At 39.6% G+C, this 19811-nt stretch overlaps 2 protein-coding genes across 2 annotated transcripts; one reads left to right on the top strand and one right to left on the bottom strand.

Annotated features, from left to right (window-relative positions):
- Positions 1 to 170: 170 nt before the first annotated feature.
- actr1b (actin related protein 1B) lies at positions 171 to 7254 on the bottom strand. Its single transcript, XM_015031808.1, has 11 exons — positions 7050 to 7254; positions 5678 to 5742; positions 5398 to 5473; positions 4534 to 4659; positions 4322 to 4446; positions 3029 to 3245; positions 2845 to 2937; positions 2594 to 2768; positions 2341 to 2402; positions 1298 to 1338; positions 171 to 335 (listed from the first exon to the last, which is right to left on the bottom strand). Exons 1-11 carry the CDS (start codon positions 7095 to 7097, stop codon positions 233 to 235), a joined length of 1131 nt encoding a protein of 376 aa, XP_014887294.1. The 5' UTR covers positions 7098 to 7254; the 3' UTR covers positions 171 to 232.
- Positions 6908 to 14795, top strand: marchf5l (membrane-associated ring finger (C3HC4) 5, like). The gene is given in 8 exon segments (XM_015031809.1): positions 6908 to 6923; positions 6926 to 6978; positions 9413 to 9489; positions 10575 to 10777; positions 11479 to 11609; positions 11686 to 11857; positions 12544 to 12710; positions 13648 to 14795. Coding segments are annotated over 8 exon segments (984 nt in total). The 3' UTR covers positions 13813 to 14795.
- Positions 14796 to 19811: the final 5016 nt, after the last annotated feature.

Below are 19811 nucleotides of genomic sequence, written 5' to 3'. Positions count from 1 at the left end.
GCAACCCTGGGGTCAACATGGGGCCCCCAGCATACACAAAAGCCTTGATTCTGGGGGCCCACAGTGGTTCAGATCTGGGGCGGGGTTCAGAAAGGATGATGGACAAATTGCTGCAGGATGTCAGGGGATGTTCAGCTGCAGGGTGATTGAGGGGAGGGAATGTGGGCAGGGAGGGGTTCTGAGGGCAGTTCTGATGGGGAGGGGCTGGCGTACGCGTGGTGCCGATCCAAATCTAGAAGGTCTTCCTGTGGATGGCACGCGCTCTGTCTTCTTCATATTCCCGCTTGGACACCCACATCTTCTTAAAGGTGTCCAATGATGCCAAGATGGAGCCGCTGCCAGAGGAGAGAGAGGGGGGGGGGGGGGCAGAGTCAGCAACAAAACCATCCACCATCTTTACCAGGGTCTGACTTAAAATACACACTAATTATTCCAAACAGTCATTATTTCTGATACAAAATGAAGCTAAATGGTAAAACAGTGTGAAAAAAGTCCATCCTATCAGCTTGTGATTCAAGAAAGTAGCAGCCATCTAAATAGCATTTAGAGGAATAGAATAGAAATAGCCATTATTGTCCCACAGAGGGAATCGGTGCAAGCACTTTAAGAAAAGCAGGAGATTGAGCTTTAGTGTGATTTTCCAGCTTTAGAGTGAATTTTACACAATTAGCTGATATCTGTCAGAAGGGAAGGACATTCAGCAGTTTCTGTAGTGTCTTGGTTTATTCTCCTGTACTCTCTGTTACCCGGTGAGGAGCAGCTCTGCTCTCCACACAGACAGAATAAACCAGCCAGCCATGGAAAAAAACTCTGAAACACCGATGACATCCCAAAAAAATAAATAAGTCAAAGCCTAGCACAAGGTTCAGGGTCAGTGAGTTTTATGAAACAGGAGAAAAATTCAGTATGTTTTGTCAGCACATGGTTGACAGGAGGGACGAAGATAAGACTACTAAACAGAGATGAAGGTAGTTAGCTGCAGCCAGTCAGCAATGTTCTACTGAACCACAGCTGGTTGCTTCATTTGTGAAACAGAGCAGAAGTAAATGTTGACTTCATCATTACTACCCACTTTTTAGGTTAATAGACATGGTTAAAATGAAAAAATAAATAAATAAATAAAAAAGAAATTAACAAAAATTGAAAAGGAAAAAGTGTAAAAAAAAAAAGAAAAGAAAAAAAACGGAATTTGGACAATAATAAAATGGATTTCATATGGCCCGAGATTAATGGGCAGATTCATTTCTGCCCATTAATCTGGGAAGGGTTAGGGATGCAATAACGTCAGAGGTCTTACCCGATCCATGTGGAGTACAGCCGTTCCTGGGGAGCGGAGATCTACAAGGCAGAAGAAGAAAAAACAATCAGAAGGTAAAAAACAACAACAAAAAAAAACAGAAATAAAATTCACATTTCCACTGGACCCGGTTAGTTAAGTGGCCTGGTATGGATAATGAGGAACAACCAACTTCCTGTTGGCTCTCACAAATCCTGCTTTGATTCAGAAGGACATACTGGTCATTTTGGGGTTTTTGTTCCCTCTCTGAGTCAGATGCTCTCTACATCTACACTGAACGATCTCATTCTCTCCCAGGGAGGAAACAGCCTGTATAGAGCTGGGAGTCATTCAGTTACTCCATGATGTAACATACATCAATAACAACAGTCTGAAGCAGAGTTGGACAGTAACTAGTTACATTTACTCAATTACATTTACTTGAGTAACTGTTTTTGAAAGAAAAAAGAAGAAGTCCACTTTTAGGAGTATTTTTACTACATTGTACTTTTTACTTTTACTTGAGTAATTTTATTATTATCACTACTATTACTAAAGAAAAATTTCTGGAGTCTCCACCCACTAAATGAAGAACAAACATGTTAAAATAAAATTCAGCAGACACAAACACAGACCTGCAGTTTCTGTTCAAGGTTTACTTTTGTTACATTTGGTTACTTGTATGAATTATTGTCATTTTCTTAAAATACCAACATTTCCACTTATATTTTGGACCATCTGATGATGTCATTTTAAAATATTAAATAATTTGATCAGTTACTCAGTATTTTTGAGCTGAGTTTTTACTAAATGCTTTTTTACTCTTCCTTGACTCGTTTCTTGGACGGCTACTTTCTACTTTTACTTGAGTAAAAATATGTTGAAGTACTGCTACTCTTACATGAGTACAATTTGTGGGTCCTCTGCCCCCATCTGGTCTGGAGGAGTCTTTTCAAGACAGAGCTGCTGCTTTACTCAATGCATGACCCATTTAGGGGCAGCTTGGTGTTTCAGCAAAGAGAATGAAGGATGAGCTCATTCAGGACAGCAGGAGGTGGACCTACCTTGATCTTCACGTCTTTTGGTGCGAGTTTTTTGACCTCAGTTAGTAGCCTCTCTCCAAACCCTGAGAAGAGCCACAGAGCCAGTGAATCAGACAACAGTCCAGAAGTTTGGTAGAAACTCAGTCTCACAATGTCTTTGTTCAAAAGCCAGTAGATCTGTGGATTTTATCATATAAGTATGATATATTGTGCAGCATTAATGTACATGTGCTTCCATGTTTGTTTTCTCAGTGATAATGAGAGCTTTACTAACCTTTGATCAGTGTTGACCCGCCGCATAGTACGATGGTGGAAAAGAGCGTGCGCCGCAGGTCCATGTCAGACTTCTGGATGGCGTAGGCCAGGACCTCATGGATTCCCGAGCTCTCGTCTCCGATCAGGTCGGGTCTGAACAGCAGCTCTGGGGCCCGGAATCTGGCCGGTCCGATCTGAGGACGGGACGGCTGATTTCAGAACCGCTCCTTCAACATCCCTCAGAACCATCACAGAGTCTGCTGGACTTACATTTAAAGTGCTTCCATCAGGAAGGACATACTGAGCCTTCTCCGTTTCTAAAGTCTCATCCTTCTGCGGGTTCAGGGACAGGTAGCAGGCTCTCTGAGCAGCAGGAGAAACACCAGATTAGATGCTTTTTCAGCCTAGAGGAGAAGTGTTTGTGTAACGGAGCGTCTCGGCAGCCGTCCCCCACCTCTTTTATGGTGCGCACCACCTCGAACTCAGCTGATGTGTTGAAGTTGTAGCCTTCCTTGCGCAGCAGCAGACGGAGGTATCGGGAGACGTCTCTGCCAGCGATGTCCACACGCATGATTGAGTGTGGGATGGCGAAGCCCTCGTAGATGGGCACCACATGGGTCACACCGTCACCAGAGTCCAACACCACCCCAGTGGTGCGGCCGGTGGCATATCTACGGCATTAAACACGGATACAATGTGAATCTGTCAGGACAGACAGCAGCTGGTTACACTGCCCTCTACATGCAGGGCTGAGTATGGCAGGTAAATGTTACATTAAATTAAAGGACAGGGAACCTTGGACCTCACAGTCTGAGGATCTAAACCTATTAACAGTTAAGATGTAAAGATTTAGCATAAAAGTTCAGTAACTTTTATGCTAAAGTAAATTTATTCTGTCAAGCTTCTACTTCCTTCAAAAATAAAGATAAAAAAGATTGGATATGACATTCTGGTTGCAAACAGACAAGTATTAGTATCAGTGCCCCAGCTGACTGTATATGGCTAAACTGATAAATCACCATCCACTGTACATCAACTGTATGGATGAGAACTTTAAAAGTCAAAACACAAATTTATCAGGAGGGATTATTACAGCCAGGCTAAGAAAAAAAAATTGCAAGAAAAAAAAGTCATACAAAAATGAAATAATACAAGTCGTACAATAAAATGCTGTAATATGAGAATAAAGTAGTCATATAATAAGAATAAAGTTATAATGATAGTCATAATAATATCAGAAAAAAAGTCATACCATTATGTTAATAAAAATATGAGAAAAAATAAATTGAAATGATACAAAAACAAAAGTCATAATATGGCACAAAAATTACTATGATACAAGAATAAAGTAATATTACTAGAAAAAAGTTGTAATATTGATAGAATGAAGTAGTAATTTTATGATCCCTGCCACACGAGAGAGAAAAAAAAACTAAAATGAGAAATGTTGAGCATCTTGTGAACTTAAACTTCAGGACTCGGAAGTGACTGGAAACGACTGAGTCCATTTAGAAGGAAGAACCACGAACCAGATGAGCCAGTCACGTCAGATCTGGATAACCATCAAACACCTGCTGCCAGTAAATCCACTTTTTTCCAGTAATTTTACAACTTTCCTCTGGTAATATCGTGTTTTATTCTATTAATTTTTATAACTTTATTCTGATCATTTAAAATAAATAAGTAAATAAATAAATAATCTCTTATTCTGGCCACAATACTCCACTGGAGACGCAGCAGTTCTTACAAGCTCAACACGGCCTGCATGGAGATGAAGAGAGCAGGAACGTTGAAGGTCTCAAAGAAGATCTCTGCGGCCTTCTCTCTGTTCTTACTGGGGTTTAGAGGAGCCTCAGTCAGCAGCACAGGATGCTGGCAAACAATCCAAACACAACAGGATCAGCTGCTGCTCAGGAAGCACGCTGTGTGAAAACACACACACCCCAGAGTGAAGCTCACCTCCTCTGAGAAGGTCTGCAGCTGCTCCTTGGAGTAAACGTACTGCCAGATCCTCTCCATGTCGTTCCAGTCGTTCACTATCCCATGCTCCATCGGGTAGCGCACCGACAGCAGACCCCTGTGCTCCTGACGCATCAAGAGGGACACACACACACACACACACACACACACACACACACACACACACACACACAGGTGACGGGATGAACCAAACAGTCTTCATTTTTGCAAAGCTGACTCCTTTAACGCACTTTTAATGGAAGTTTTAGTACAACTTTACATTAAACGTGTTATTACTTACCGAATACTGTAAAGTTGGCCACTTTAATGGACTTTTAATGCAACTTTAAATACAACTTTACATTAAACATGACACTATTTGCCAAATGACACTTTATGATAACAGTCATAAATATTCATGTTCATGACAGGTGGTGTGTCAGTCTTAGCCACACCCCTTCAAATAAAGTGTTACCAAAAGAGCTCTCCAAAAAAAGGAAGAAAAACAACATGAGAAAGAAAGAAAGGCAGAAAGAAGGAAAGAAATGAAGAATAAAAGAACAAATGAAGGAAAGAGAAGGAAAAAAGAGAGGGATGAAAAAGAAAAAGCAGATGGATGGACACAATGTTTAGACAACAGAATAGTAAAAGAAGGGGGAAAAAGATAAAGATAGAAGAAAAGAAAGAAAGGCAGAAAGTCAGCAAGAAAGAAAGGAAAAGATGAAAAGACAGGAAGAGCAGACAGATGGATAGACGATGTTTAGACAGTGGATATGGAACACAGTCTGGAAATACTGAATCTCTCCACACTCCAGATTTCTTTTTCTCTGCTGGTTCCCGTCGTTCCTGCCCCGTGTGCCGTACCTCTGCCTTGGGTCCGATGAACAGATCTCCCTCCAAGGCTCCAGCCATCACGCGCACATGCTTGGGACGTCCCACACTGAACACACACAGCAACGCTATTAAAAATACTGTGCATGCCAACCAGATACAAAAAGGCCTGAGAGCACACTAAATTACAAAATAAGTTGGTGGTGTGATTCTACAGCCACATGCCCAAATCTGCCAGCTGAACATACAACACCATGTTGAAGCTCAACTCTGGAAACTAAATCTGTGAGGAGATCCACAGGAGGACACTTACTAGTTAGGGAAGCAGTATTTGGGGATCTGGTCACCAGCAAAACCAGCCTTGATGACCCCCGACCCCTAAAGAAAAGAAAAGGGATATTTCACCACAGTTCTGCACTCCTCTACGCTTCAGAAAGAGAGAGATCATGAGACTCAGCCACCAACAGTCACACACTCAGCCTGAAGAAACACTGAGCTTTACAGGAAACACTTTGTCCTTTACCGACTGCTTCAGTTGGACTCGTTTGTGATTTGAGATAAACCAAGTATAAATGATCATCTTCTTATGTCTCTAAACTAAAATGTAAAACATGCAGTCTGTTAGGAGTAAAACGATTCTGCAGCAAAGTGTAAAACAAAAGACAGTGACTATTAAATAAGTTCTCCAAAAAAGGCAGCTGGTTACCAAAAAAATACAAATAAAAGTACAGGCTATACATCAATAAAATGACTGATAAATTAACAACTGCTTTGAAAAGAAAATAATTTTGGCAATTATATGCTACTACTGATCAAGGAGGTTGAACTGGGCTTATGAAGTAAATCATCTCAACAGTCTCAGTGTGTGAGCATTGTTGTCTGGGTCCAGCTCTGTACAGGTAACTCTAGCATTCAGAAATACTGTCTGATGCTGAATCAAACACATCTGCTTCTGACTGGATGACAGTATGGAATCAGGTCCTAATTATCCTAAACGCAGCGTGTCCTCAGGATGCCCCTGTTCCCTGTTCCTGGTCGGGAAACGGCAGGACCATGCACTGCAGCAGAGTCCTGACACACTATTAGAAACGTTCCAGTCTTCACAGATGTATGAGTAAAAAGTCTGGATAATAAACTTTTATTGTTTTGAAGAATATTTTCTATGAAATCTTTAATATTCCAATACTGTTAAAAGAAAACGCCTAAGGGTTTGATGAAATGTCTCATTTTCATTCCCACCCAGTAAAATCTGACTATTGTTGGTCTAATATGTGCACACAGGGTGTTTCCTAAAACAGTGTTAGCTTTTAGCTACCGTTGAAACCTCTGGATCACTGAGTTCCTCATTAAGTTATTCATATGTTCCTGTGTCTTGCAGAGCTGAATGAAGCCTTTTACAATGAGTCTAACGCGATAATAGTACACACCGCTACAGCTAACCGGTTAGCAGCTTTAGCTCCCGTCGCTGCTACATGAATCTCCAGTTATTCTTAACTGAAGCTTCTACTGGTAGCATTCCCATAGGAACATTGGGAAGTTGTGAATGGAACTGGTGCTCAGGAAAAACGTCCGCCCGTGGATTTTCCCCTGTATATTCGCAGCTGTAACACAAAGGTAATGTAGGCTAACGGCCATTACCAAGCGGCCTTGGTTTGGGTGTGGATGAATGACATCATCATACTTACATTATCAATAACCACCGGCTGGTTAGCTAAAATGTCATAGGACTCCATGACGGACAGGGTTTTTCAGACACGTTCCTAGCGATCCGCGAGTGTCACCGTCTTCGTTTAGTGTTGTAAGCATGTAAAAAATAACGCCCTGTCACTGTGCAGTCCACCACCGCCGCCGCTGTTTCTGCCTGCTGCTTCCCCACAACAACAAATGCAACACCACGGCGTCAGCGTGACTGACCGTGAAGACAGCCAATCAGGTTGGCGAAAGCCTTTGACTGACAGCAAATGTAGCCAATAACAATGCTTAATTCGACGGCTGTCCATCAGCGGAGCAGTGGCTTTTTTTGAGCCAGTGGAATGATGGAATAAGACCCCCTGCCCTGTATGTTTTTTTGTTGTTTAACTAGTTTTTTTTGTAAAATGCATGGTAATATGTATGCGTATGTTTAAAAAGCATAATAAAATAACTGTATAGTCGAAGAGTCTTTTTAGGTATCGATTGTGTTCATTCTAGGTGAAAATGTACTTGTGGATAGGAACGTGAATGAGGAAAGTTAGTGAACAGGGACTTTTTTACATCTTATATGTTCCAATTGAATCCAGATTTTTATTTTATTCCCAAAAGGAAATCAAATGTTGTTGTAACTCATATTATTGAATCTTCTTGAATTGTTGGAGATGCTAATGGGTCTGAGTAACAGCGGTCCTGAATAAGCCTCTGACTGAAAATATTCTGTGATTGTGTGTCAGTAAGATGATCCCCTGGATTGTCTATAATGTTCTTGATTTTATGAAAAATAAAATCAAGAACCAGCCTTCTTTATCAGGTTGTTCAGCCTGATTAAGTTATTGGCTCTAATTATGCTGATGAAAATATTACACTCCACATCAGACTTACCAAAGGTCTGCAGCATTTTGTTGCAGACACTGAAGGACATAAGTTTTTAAATGCAAGAAGCAAAGTTGTGTGAAGTGAAGTTGATAGGAATAAAGCCATCTGAAACCCAGCTTTTTAGTGAAAGTTTTTTTTCCATAGTAAATCAGAATTAGCTTTATTTACCAACTTTTTGCCTTCAAATTTGACTTTCTTTCCTCTTCGTTCTCAATTAAGATATTCGAAATATCTTCATTCCCTCAAAAACGGGAAATTAAAAATAAAATATTTTTTGGAAATAGGTGGTTATAACTCATCATCACAAAATATTATCTGTACTTAGACCAAAACAACGAGAAAACTTGAACTCCTTTGAATTAAGTTAACTTACTCTTGAGACAAATCAAAGATGTTTTCGAAATTTTCAGGATCAATTGCAGGCAACTAGGTTTTAGGTAAAATTTGGCTGTAAAATAGCTAAGGAGTCAAAACACGTCTTGACTCCTTCACTAGGTCCACACTAAATTCGCCTCTGCAAATAGATTATGACGCTACTCTTTACGCCAATTTTTTCTACGTTTTATAACTAACGTGAACGCATCAACAGACGTCACATACCCATGACCAATCAGGCAGCAGCTAAAGGTGAAACCAGAGAAGCAGCAAAACATATCACGTCGGTTGTAACAGTGGAAAGGTTTTCTGTATGTTAGGTAGGCAGCGGTTTAACATTGTCGCAAAAATGGTTCGATGGGTCATTTTTAGAGATATTTGTTTACTGTATTCTCTCCTTGTGACGTTCGCGGTTTGTTAATTATAATTGGGTAAAGTTGTAGTAGCCTACGTTGCTAACATTATTAGCTGTAGCATGACAGCGCTGAAGTTAGCTTCCGATCTGTCACTTGATTAAAAAGGGCTGTTCACTGTTTCTAGGAATTCTGGAGTACCTTTGATTAACTCGAAATCAAAATTTAAAAGACTTGAAATGGTTAAACCTTCGAGAAATGATCCTATGTTGGTGACAGACTGGTTAAATCATAGCAAGATCTGAGAACTTTTTATGCTGTAGAAAGCACAACAAATGCCAATGCTCCAAAGTACGGATGTAAAACTTTATTTATTTAGCACGTTTCGAGATGAAAATTACAATCTGCTTCAACAAACAGAATAAAAAAAAACAATACAAACGAAAGGAGACTATAAAAATAAATTACAAGTTATTTTTGGAGCAATATTTCAGATTTTGACGTTCAGATTACTGTGTGTGGAAGAACCAGAATTACCATTCCCAGCGACTGAGATAATTCAGCTATTGTCTGTCACTAATGTTGATTTTAATCTTTTCTTTCCTTCATGAAGAAAAGATACATTTTATGCAGTAAATTTAAATCTAAAAATCTGACCTGCTCTGTTCCACTAGCTTTAAGATCAACTTAAAGCTAGTGGAACAGCTTTAAGTTGAACAGCTAGTGGAAGTTGTTCCACTTTTGTTTCCCAGGTTCTTGCTGGAGTCAGATGGGTCCATCAGAACCTGTTCAGTAACGTCATGGCCCTGACAGAGGAGCAGTCTGAGAAGTAATGTTCCTTTTCATTCTTCATTTGAATATTTTGTAAAATCTGAGCAAACCCTCACAATACATTATATATCTACAGACTTCTAGTTTATCTAAATCATTTCTGATGTTAAATTTTATCATCCCACTTTGAGAAAGTTGTTTTACTTGTATCTTGAAAATGCATATACCACTTCTTTATCTTGTGCACATCCCTGCCTTTTAATCAATTTCCTCCAAACTGATCAGCCATTCTCTCTTAGCATATTTTTGATTATTTATAATATTTTCTAAGTGAATATTTGAACATTGTTGATGTATTTTTTAGTTACGTAAAGCAGTTGAAAGACTCTTGACACTTTAAAAGGGAGTATTATGTGAGCTTTATATAATGTTATTTCCTCATTAAAATCCATATTTGGAGTGATTCTGTGATTTTTTTTATTTTTTATTTTTCCCATGGTCCTATGAACGCTTGTAAAGGAGAAACATAACATTGCTGAAGGCGGATTGTGTGAAAGCGCAGGAGCTTCTTAAAGAGACAGAGGCCCAATCTCAAAGTGTTAAATTGCAAAGTGAAATTTCTTTTAAGTAACGTTTAACATAAACGGCATTTTTATTACAACTGAAGGTAACATATTTGCCTGATTGTTGTATAATTGGCACTATGGGCCTGGAAAATGCATAATAATAATACTGCCTCTTTATTAGCTGTAAACGGATTATCCATGACTAAATTATTGTACTAATACGTACACATACTCTGAAATATAAATGTTGTCAGTGGGTAGTTAAAATGTTGTCAGATATGTAAAATATTTTTTTATACTTTCTCAGTAGTTTTAAGAATCTTTGTGGGATATTTCCAAAGTATTTAATGGGTATTGATCTGACTTTGTGTGTTAAAATGCCCACATGGAGAATTAGTTTTTTTCTTTCATCTTCAGTTGGTCAGCTCATGTTCAGGTTGCACTCAGCTTAATGTGTTTATCATGCTTATAAATTTACAAATGTTCTCCCTACAATCCTTTGAACACAGCTGACCTCTATATGAAACTTTGTTGTGTGTGTGTGTGTGTGTGTGTGTGTGTGTGTGTGTGTTTGTAGACATTGCTGGGTGTGTTTCGCCACTGAGCGGGACGACCGTGGTGCAGAGTGGGTGAGCCCCTGCAGGTGTAAAGGCTGCACCAAATGGATCCACCAGTCGTGTCTGCAGCGTTGGCTGGACGAGAAACAGAAAGGAAACGGCGGCGCCGCCGTTAACTGTCCGCAGTGTGGCACCGAGTACTGCATCATTTTCCCCAAGATGGGTGAGGACTGGAGCAACCTTTGACTGGACCGTACCACGTACCAGGATTCTCTCTTGTGGCTTTTATCTAAAGAGAGTCAGAAACTATATGCAGGCCTAGCAGAGCTTTACTCTAAGCAGCCCAGCTGTTTCCTCTAGCCCCCTACAGGCAGAGAAATGCAACTACAAGAGCTGAAGAAAGTTCTAGAATTTGTATCTCTCACACTTTATTTTAAAAAATTATTCATTCTGTTTGACTCATTATTATGTAAAACTAGTGTTGAAAAGATTAGCTTAATCTTGATGAATTGATTATTGAAATAATCGTCAACTAATTTAGTAATTGAATAATTGCTAACTGGAGTACAGACTCCAGTTAACAACACATTTAGAGACGTAATTAAGCCAAAATGGTAAAAATAAATCTGTCCAAAGACAGCAGTTGGCCCCCCGCCACACATTCTACACCTCTGGGTTAAATGAAAAATCTGCAGAATGTGCTAATTTTTTTTCTCAGAATAATCGTCAGAATTATTCTGACGATTATTCAGAATAATTCTGACGTTGGCCATAACCCTACATGTAAATGACTGTTGTTCAAATCACTCAGCTATGATGCACATTTCTCAGTTTTTAGACACCGACATGAAAGTAAGAGAAGACAACAATTTATCCTTTGTGTCGTGCTGACGTGACTGATCCGGTTCTGTTCTGGTCCCCCAGGCCCGCTGGTGTACTTCCTGCAGCAGGCGGACAGAGCCCTGTCCCGTGCCAGCCCCTTCGCTGCAGTCGGAGTGGTTGTTGGGACGGTGTACTGGTCAGCAGTCACCTACGGAGCCGTGACCGTCATGCAGGTGCTGTCAGGTGCATGGAGGAACCACTGAGCCGTCACCTTCTGCAGTAGCCTTACCTTTCTGGCTCCCCCTGCAGGTGGTGGGGCATAAGAAGGGTCTGTTTGTGATGGAGCGGGCTGACCCTCTGTTTCTGCTCATGGGCCTGCCGACCATCCCCGTTCTGCTGGTCCTGGGGAAGATGATCCGCTGGGAGGATTACTTAGTGAGGCTGTGGCTGAGATACTCCTATAAACACGGCCCTTCATCAGGTGTGTAACACATCTTCCTCACTCAGCCCCCTGTGACATACTGATCCTGGCTTTGTTTTGTAGGTCCTACTTAAAGGGCAGTATTATGTATTTTCCAGGCATATAGTGTCATTTTATAGCATAATCAAGTAATTGCTACCTTCAGTTGTTAGAAAATGCCAGAAAATGACATAAAATAAATTATAATTTGCAATGTAATGCCTTGAAATCGGGCTCTGCTCTTTCTGAAACTCACAACATGGCTCCTCTATTAACCCTTTAACATCATTTTTAACAGCAGTGCTCTGAGAGGTAGCTTCTATAATGAACTAGCAGATCCACAGTTCCACCAGGTGTTTGCTACTTGCTGCTGGCTAGTCTGAAGGAGCTGAGTGGGTGAGGACTGCTTTCTGCTCTGTGAGGCAGAAGCTTGGAAGCTGCAGCTTTGAGATTCAAAGATTTGTCAAACATGTGTGAAAGAATTAATGCAACACTCTTGGTGTATTTGTGAACAAGGAATAAAATTCTAACATGATGTAAAGCTAAAAAAACATATTTTACATAATACTTCCCCTTTTAAAATCATTCTTTGATTCAATAGCAGCTTCCTAAATGGCATTTCACTCAGTGGGAGCCTCAGTTCTACTGGTTAGCTCTTTAACAGCACATTCTCAGTTAACATAGTGTGCGTGTGCGCTTCTCGTCAGGGGGTGGTGGTTATCTGCCGCCCCTGCGTGCCGAGGGGCCTGGCGCTGGAGACCACCTGTCTGTGTCCAGGACTCTGTGTGGGGCGCTCATCTTTCCCTCCATAGCCAGTCTAGTGGGACAGCTGCTGTTCAGACGGGTTACCTCCAACCTGCAGCGCACCATACTGGTGAGTCTGCCTGGAAGCTGGGGAATTCCCAGTGCATTGCGTTTCATCTTAATGCAGCATGGGATGTTGGTGCAAGGATGGAATTGCGGAATTTAATAAACAAAATGAAATCCACAATAAAATGCAGAATTTTACAGAATTAGCTGATATTTGCAAGAAGGGAAGGACATGCAGTAATTTCTGTCGTTTTGGTTTATTCTCCTGTACTCGCTGTTACCCGGTGAGGAGCAGCTCTGCTCTCCACACAGAGAGAATAAACCAGCCAGCCATGGAAAAGAAACCTCTCTAAAACACTGTTAAAAATAATTCAAAGTCTAGCACAAGGTTCAGGGTTAGCAAGTTTTATGAAACAGGAGAAAAATTCAGTATGTTTTGTCAGCACATGGTTGACAGGAGGGACGAAGATAAGACTACTAAACAGAGATGAAGGTAGTTAGCTGCAGCCAGTCAGCAATGTTCTACTGAACCACAGCTGGTTGCTTCATTTGTGAAACAGAGCAGAAGTAAATGTTGACTTCTGGATATTGATTTGTTAAATATTTGTCATTTACACCATTATTACCCACTTTGTGGGTTAATCGGTATGGTTAAAATGGAATTCAGAAAAAATTTAGAAGTAAAAATGGGAATTTGAAAAGAGTAAAAAAGAATAAAAAATTTTTTAGAACATCTAGACATTAAAAATGTTTCAATTTGCCATCTTTGCAAATTAATTCAACCTCAGTCAGATTGGTTACTTTATTCTTGTACAACTTTGTTCTTGTAATATTGACTTTGTTGCCATTACTCCAACTTTATTCTCATGATATTATGACCTTATACTTGTAATTTTATTTTTTCTCAGTATGGCCCTTACACCTGGTTGTGTTTCAGCCCTCATATCAATTTTTCTCTCAAGGTTTGTGTTTTCTATATGTCCTGCCATCTGTCTCCACAGGGGGGCATTGCGTTCGTGCTGATCAAAGGCGTACTGAAAGTGTATTTCAAACAGCAGCAGTACATCATGCAGGCCAACAGACACATCGTGAACTATCCGGAGAGTTACTCAAACCGGCAGGGGGGCGAGGAAGAGGTCAACACAGAGGACAGCGGGAACGAGTGACCGCCTGTCCCCTTAGAGGTCAGCGGGAACAACTGACCTCCTGTCCCCTTAGAGGTCAGCGGGAACAACTGACCTCCTGTCCCCTTAGAGGTCAGCGGGAACAACTGACCTCCTGTCCCCTGGAAGATGAGGACAGAGAGATGCAGGGTGTGGGTCCTGGACTGAATCATAATCACAGGTGATTCTTTGTTGCCTTAAATTCTCCATAATGAACTGAAGCAGTGCCTGAACAGATCAGCTCTGACCTGATCTGTTGTCATGACGATGAAAAGCTGTAGATGATGAACTTCTGTAGTTGTATTATTTTCCCTTGTTTAGAACCAGTTGAATGACATGTTCTATGCAAAACGAACTATTTTTGTTCCCCTGACCTTGTTTCCATTGGTGCTTATTGAACTTTGCCAATAAATGACGTCCTACCCTCCTTCATTCTGATTGGTCTGTCTGCAGATGAGGCTCACATGCTGTTGCCACTCTGAAGATGATAAACTTGAAAACAGTTCTGCATTCTTTTACATTGTTGCCCATAAATAATTACTACCTGTTTTTTTTTTTGTTCTTGTTTTTTTTTCCCATATTAAGGGGGAAAAAAAGAATACATTTAAACCTGTCTACAGTAAATCTGCTTTAAATTCAAAATACCTTTATTTTTGATGATAAAACCAATGCCTACACGGCCCTGAGGCCACAAAGGGAAAGTCATTAGTTTTTTCCTGATTGAATATAATATACACAATGTTAACATGATCAATGGATTTTATGCTGACCTCTGTTCTCCTGGTTCTCATCATGCCTCCACTTTTTGTGTCATCCATGTTTGATCACAGAGGCAGTCATGCATTTGAATGTGTTTATTGCTGGATTCAAATTGCTGTAAATGAGGAAAACAAAAAGCACTGCCTGCTATATTCCCACCTCATTGTTTTTATCCCAGATGCTTTAAATGCTATTTAATTTTTGCCAAATAAAGATGTTGAAGAGCTTACCTGTACATGTAGTGTGTTTTTGTTGTTTGTTGTTTAGTCAAACGGCGTTTTGACTAAAGTCCAAAGGGTTGGAGTTCCAGTTGATGGCATCTCAACTAAAGTTCTACAGCTTTTTATTTCTCTTTCTCACTCTTTACGTTTTAATTATGTTTTTTAAATCTCTTTCTCACACGCTGTTTTTATTTTAATTATGTAAAGCACTTTGAAATGCCTTGCTGCTGAAATGTGCTATACAAATAAGGATATCACTAATAGGATATTTTAAAAATAATTTTATATTTATTTTTGTCAGATGGTGATGACAAAGTTCTGGGTCAGGTTGATTAAAAATGTAATTTTTAAAAAAATGTTGCAACCCTATTCTCAAGAATCACTAACTTATATCCTGTAAAAATTAAAAAAAAAAAAAAAATTGGACACAAGTTTCTAAGATCCATTCAGGGAATTCATGTTCTGTCGGGGCCTGGTGTTAAACCAGAGCCTGGTGTTAAACAGTCTGAGGAGTCCCTGGAAATGGAGCCCATCGTGGGTAGTCAGGTATCAGAACCATCAGGTGCACACACCATATTGTAAACACCATTCAGTTATATCTGGAGACATGTATGGCCAGTAGCATCTGGCCTGAGGACTATTATAGTCAGGTCTTGTCTTCAGTTCATTGTCTTTACTGCATCAGAATGTCCAGCAACAGAATGGCCATGCAGTTCCTTTTTTAGATCACTTGGGAAAGTCTGTATAACAGGATCACCTGCTGACAGAGACGAGAGTCACCAACAACGAGTTTTGGAAACTCCCTCCAAACGTTCCTCTGCTCAGAGAATCACTTCTTTATTGTGCAAAGTGAGGCCTGTTACTTGTGAGCAGCCATTCCAAAACAGTTTTTAACATGGATCGTTGTTCTGGGCCTGTCTAAGGTAATCAGTGACTGTGTTCAGGAACGAGAGGTCAATAGTTTGACCTTGAGCCACCTGCTGGACAGATGCGGTAATGTCCACAGGCTTTGCAGCCACTGAGGTCAGTGATGATCTGAAAACAGTGTCCAGTAAAATACTGACAAAACCACTTTATAGACCAGACAATAACCATGACTCTCTGTCATTTTTCTCAAAACATTTTTCTCTTTTTTTAAGGACATGGCAATGACAATGACATTTTCCAAATTTGTATCATTCATCTGCTATAGTGTAAAACCAATGACCATATTTGAAGCATCAGTGAAAAGCAGGAACTCATGAAAATTCTGGATTAGAGAGAATGGGTGCATGCACCTGGGAAGTACATTTTCATAAACACGTGTTGAAATCTGAATGAATCAAAAGCAATAAAATGCTATCCAGTTATTTAAAAAATATACTAAAATAAGTTATTTTACCCACAATACCTTATATTACAAGATCAAGAAACATGAATCCAATCTGCCAAATCGTTGCCGCCTGTAGATGTTCTGATGTGTTTAACTGAGTTAGATTCAACATTTATGTCTGTCACCCATGAACTGTCCTCTCCTGCCTCTTTGTTGTTGGAGTCTGTTGCAGTAGTGAGTGACTTTATGCAGCTTTTTATTTATGACAAACTGTCCCGTTTTATTCCAGTAATGCCATGCAGCCTCCTCCGCTGAGCATTGTTGCAGACAATGCCCTTTTGATGCCTCCACATCTTCATGTTCTTTTTGTCTAGTGGTTTTTGTGCAGCGGTTAGTTTGTGTGGTTGTTGTTAGATGTCCAGGACATGCACCCCCATGTCTGTCCCCATGGTCAGTGTTTAGCATCTCTGGTTGCTTCTTTTCAATCTCACTTTGTCAGGTGAGTTTTCGGTAAGCGCTGTCTGCGTCGTTTGGGTTCCATTTGTAATTGTTGTAACATTTTTTTGTCTTCCACTACGAGAGTGAATCTGTCTCTCATCATTTCATCTTCCAAAGTCATGTTTTCACAACGTTGTGCCAGACAGTGCGTTGCGGTATGAAAGCTGCTGATTGGCTCAGCCTTCCCTTGTTGGCGTTGGTTAAACTTGGTTTGCTCAAATCAAATGTTTCTGTCGGTTGCTAACTGAGGATCTGACGACCAGTTAATGGTCTCATAAAGTCAGTTTTACAATGATAACTGTGTGACTGCAATACACATAATACCACCCCTTTAAATTTCAACTTATAAGCAGTAGCCTGAAATAAAACTTAGTGCAACCAGCAGTTAAAACTTTGATGTTGTTTTAGCACTACAGTAGAAATGGTGATCGAACTGTAGCTTTAAAATATATTGAAATAAATGGTTGATGTAAATTTCCTATTTTTTTCAAATGATAAATTATTATAATGCTTCGAGTAACCTATTAATTTTGTTGGTTTATTCCACTGTTACCCTTCTGTAGAAGGAATATAATCTGGAACCTTCTCTATAAAGTTCTGGAAAATCTTCACATTATAGAAAAGGTTACAGTTTATTTATAGGAAAGTTCAAACTAAACAGTTTAAACTTTGGAGCAGATAAGACTGACTGCACCATCAATCTTATCTTTAAAGGGTAAACAAGAATTTTCTACTATGTATCGCTGCTTATTTAAGATGATTACATTTATCAAATAGAAGATTCACGTGAGCTACTAAACCCATATGAGATGACAAAGAACCACAAGGAGGCAGTAATGTGATGTGTTCTGGCTTTGACTGATGATGTTTTCCTCTGGGATCCAGGGAGCTGGTGGGCTTTGGAAACAGAACTAGTTTCTCTGAGAGGAGGAAGTGACAAACCATTTAGATGCTTCATGTTGGTTAATAATTAGCGCTAATGAGACTTTGCTTCCTCTAAGTACAATCCCATGATGAAGAAACAATGTGGGCATAAAGGCTGCAGAGTCTGTTTGCTGCAGTAATGATCTCTCATATTTCTTTAACAACTTGTTTTGACTCTCCACAGCTCTACAAAAACCTGTTAGTCCATCACTAGAGGCTGGGTCATTTACTGGTTTGTCAAAGATTTCAACTAGTTAAAAAGGACTGGAATTTATCGCAGCTGACCCAGAACACTGCTGCTGGAGTTCTGACTAAAACCAGGAAGATAGAAACCATCAGCCAGTTTTACGGTTCTTATAAACCAAGAGCAAGAATTAAAAAATGTATCTCTCATTGATGATTTTGATTATGGCATTTGACAAAATGTAATGTTTACTGTTTCATTATTGATTACAGCAATATGTCTTCTTGGTGTAAAACACTTTGAACTGGCTTGCTGCTGAAAATATAACATGTAAATAAACCTGACTTGAAATCAGTCATGGTTTGTTGGTTTTTAATGGTAACCCAAATGCAGAGAGACAGAGGCATCAAGTAGATGATAAACGTTTAATAAAAACGATGAACAAAAACTTACAAATATCACAGAGAACACAAGGAGCCAGAGCAGAACAAAAACAGAGGAAAAAAAAAAAACAACAACAGGATGACCTGGGGAAGAAGCAGGAGGAACCAGCGAGGACTGAGAGAGGGACCTGTGTTTAAACACTGTGACGGTGAATGCTGGAACTAAAGACCAGGGCTGATTAGCTAACGGGTTGTAAGCTGAGGGGAGAGAGAGAGTAAAAAAAATGAAATGAAGAAAATGAATCTAAGACTAACAAAGAATAATGAGACACAAGACAGACAGAAACATAGTAAATTAGAATCAGTAAGAAAGACTGAACAGAAACAAAGCTGATCTGATCAAAGGAAGAGACGAGGGAACACAGAATGATAATGAAACTAGAATCAATAAATCAAAACCATCCTGCACCTGACAAAATCAACTGTGAACTTAATGTATCTAATTTATGGATTATACACGATATTTTAATATTTTAAATTCAAATTCTTAAACAAGGTTTAGAAAGAAGGTTATAAAAATATTACTTCCACAAGAGAAACCCATGTGTCTGTTGAAAACAATATTGATTTAACTGGTTTAGGTTTTGTGTGTTATTGGCAACAAAGATGCTATAATCAGTTCCTTCTGTGGTGTTTGTTTAAAATTAGTAAAAAAAAGGACCTTCCTGTTTTGTGTCAAAGCCTCCAGTTCCATGTTTGCAAGAGGTGATTTGGCCCCAGCCACTGTTTACATCTGTGGTGCATTCAGGTTCATTATTGGAGAGTAACCCCAGGAACTGGTAAACAGGTTGCCCCTTCATCAACAGAACCAGGAGTCAACAGTTAGCCCGAGTACACCATAACAGAAACATGGTGGAGGGACGCACCGCTAGTTCCGCTGTTTCTGTTCTCTCCTAGGAAACCACAGCGTCCTGTTGTGGCTCTGTGTTTACAAGGCTGGAGGTGGAAGGCCCTGATTGGTGGTTTGTGGTGAAGATGCAACACCAGAGAGGCCTGCAACAAGGTCAAGGTGTAATTACTATGCTGGGTTTCATTTTTACAGACGCATAAGCAAACATGCCGTTATGTATCAGACCACTATGCTCTCCAAATAATAATGATTACTACAATATTAAATGATGTTTTTTTCTGTTTTTATTTAATTGAGTTGTTTTTCTGTTGTCAGTTTTACAGTTTTATTGCATTTTGCTTTTCTGTCAGTCAAACTTGCCATGTTCACTGTTTGACAGAACATCATTTATTCAATCAAGTTTATTTGTATCATACAAATAAACTATAGAACATTTCAGCAACAAGACAGTTCAAAGTATTTTAAAACCAAAACGTCTGAACTGAAGTTACTCCAAGATACAGGTTAACGATATCTGAAGTTCTTAAATTCACTTGACTTCCTCAGAGGATTTTTGGTTTAGGTCCTCATCATATGAACCACATTACACACCATAGCTATGTGGGCTGATATTAGGCTACAGTTTGTCTGAAAGTGAAAGTTCAGTACAGAATAATAATAATGCATAAAGTATGAACTTTTACCTAAGAGTAGAAAGAAGTTAGCCTCGTAAAAACTCAACCCAGACTCTGGATAGCACACTGCAAACATCCAAAATATTATCAAGTATTTGTGGTCTAATTTCTTAGTACACTTGAAATAAGAACTAACT

This window comes from Poecilia latipinna, unplaced genomic scaffold, assembly GCF_001443285.1.
Source record: "Poecilia latipinna isolate Pla-1442-1.1 unplaced genomic scaffold, P_latipinna-1.0 Scaffold218, whole genome shotgun sequence".
Classification (NCBI taxonomy): domain Eukaryota; kingdom Metazoa; phylum Chordata; class Actinopteri; order Cyprinodontiformes; family Poeciliidae; genus Poecilia; species Poecilia latipinna.
Note: the sequence above shows the minus strand (reverse complement) of the source record. Positions and strands in the feature narration are given on the sequence as shown.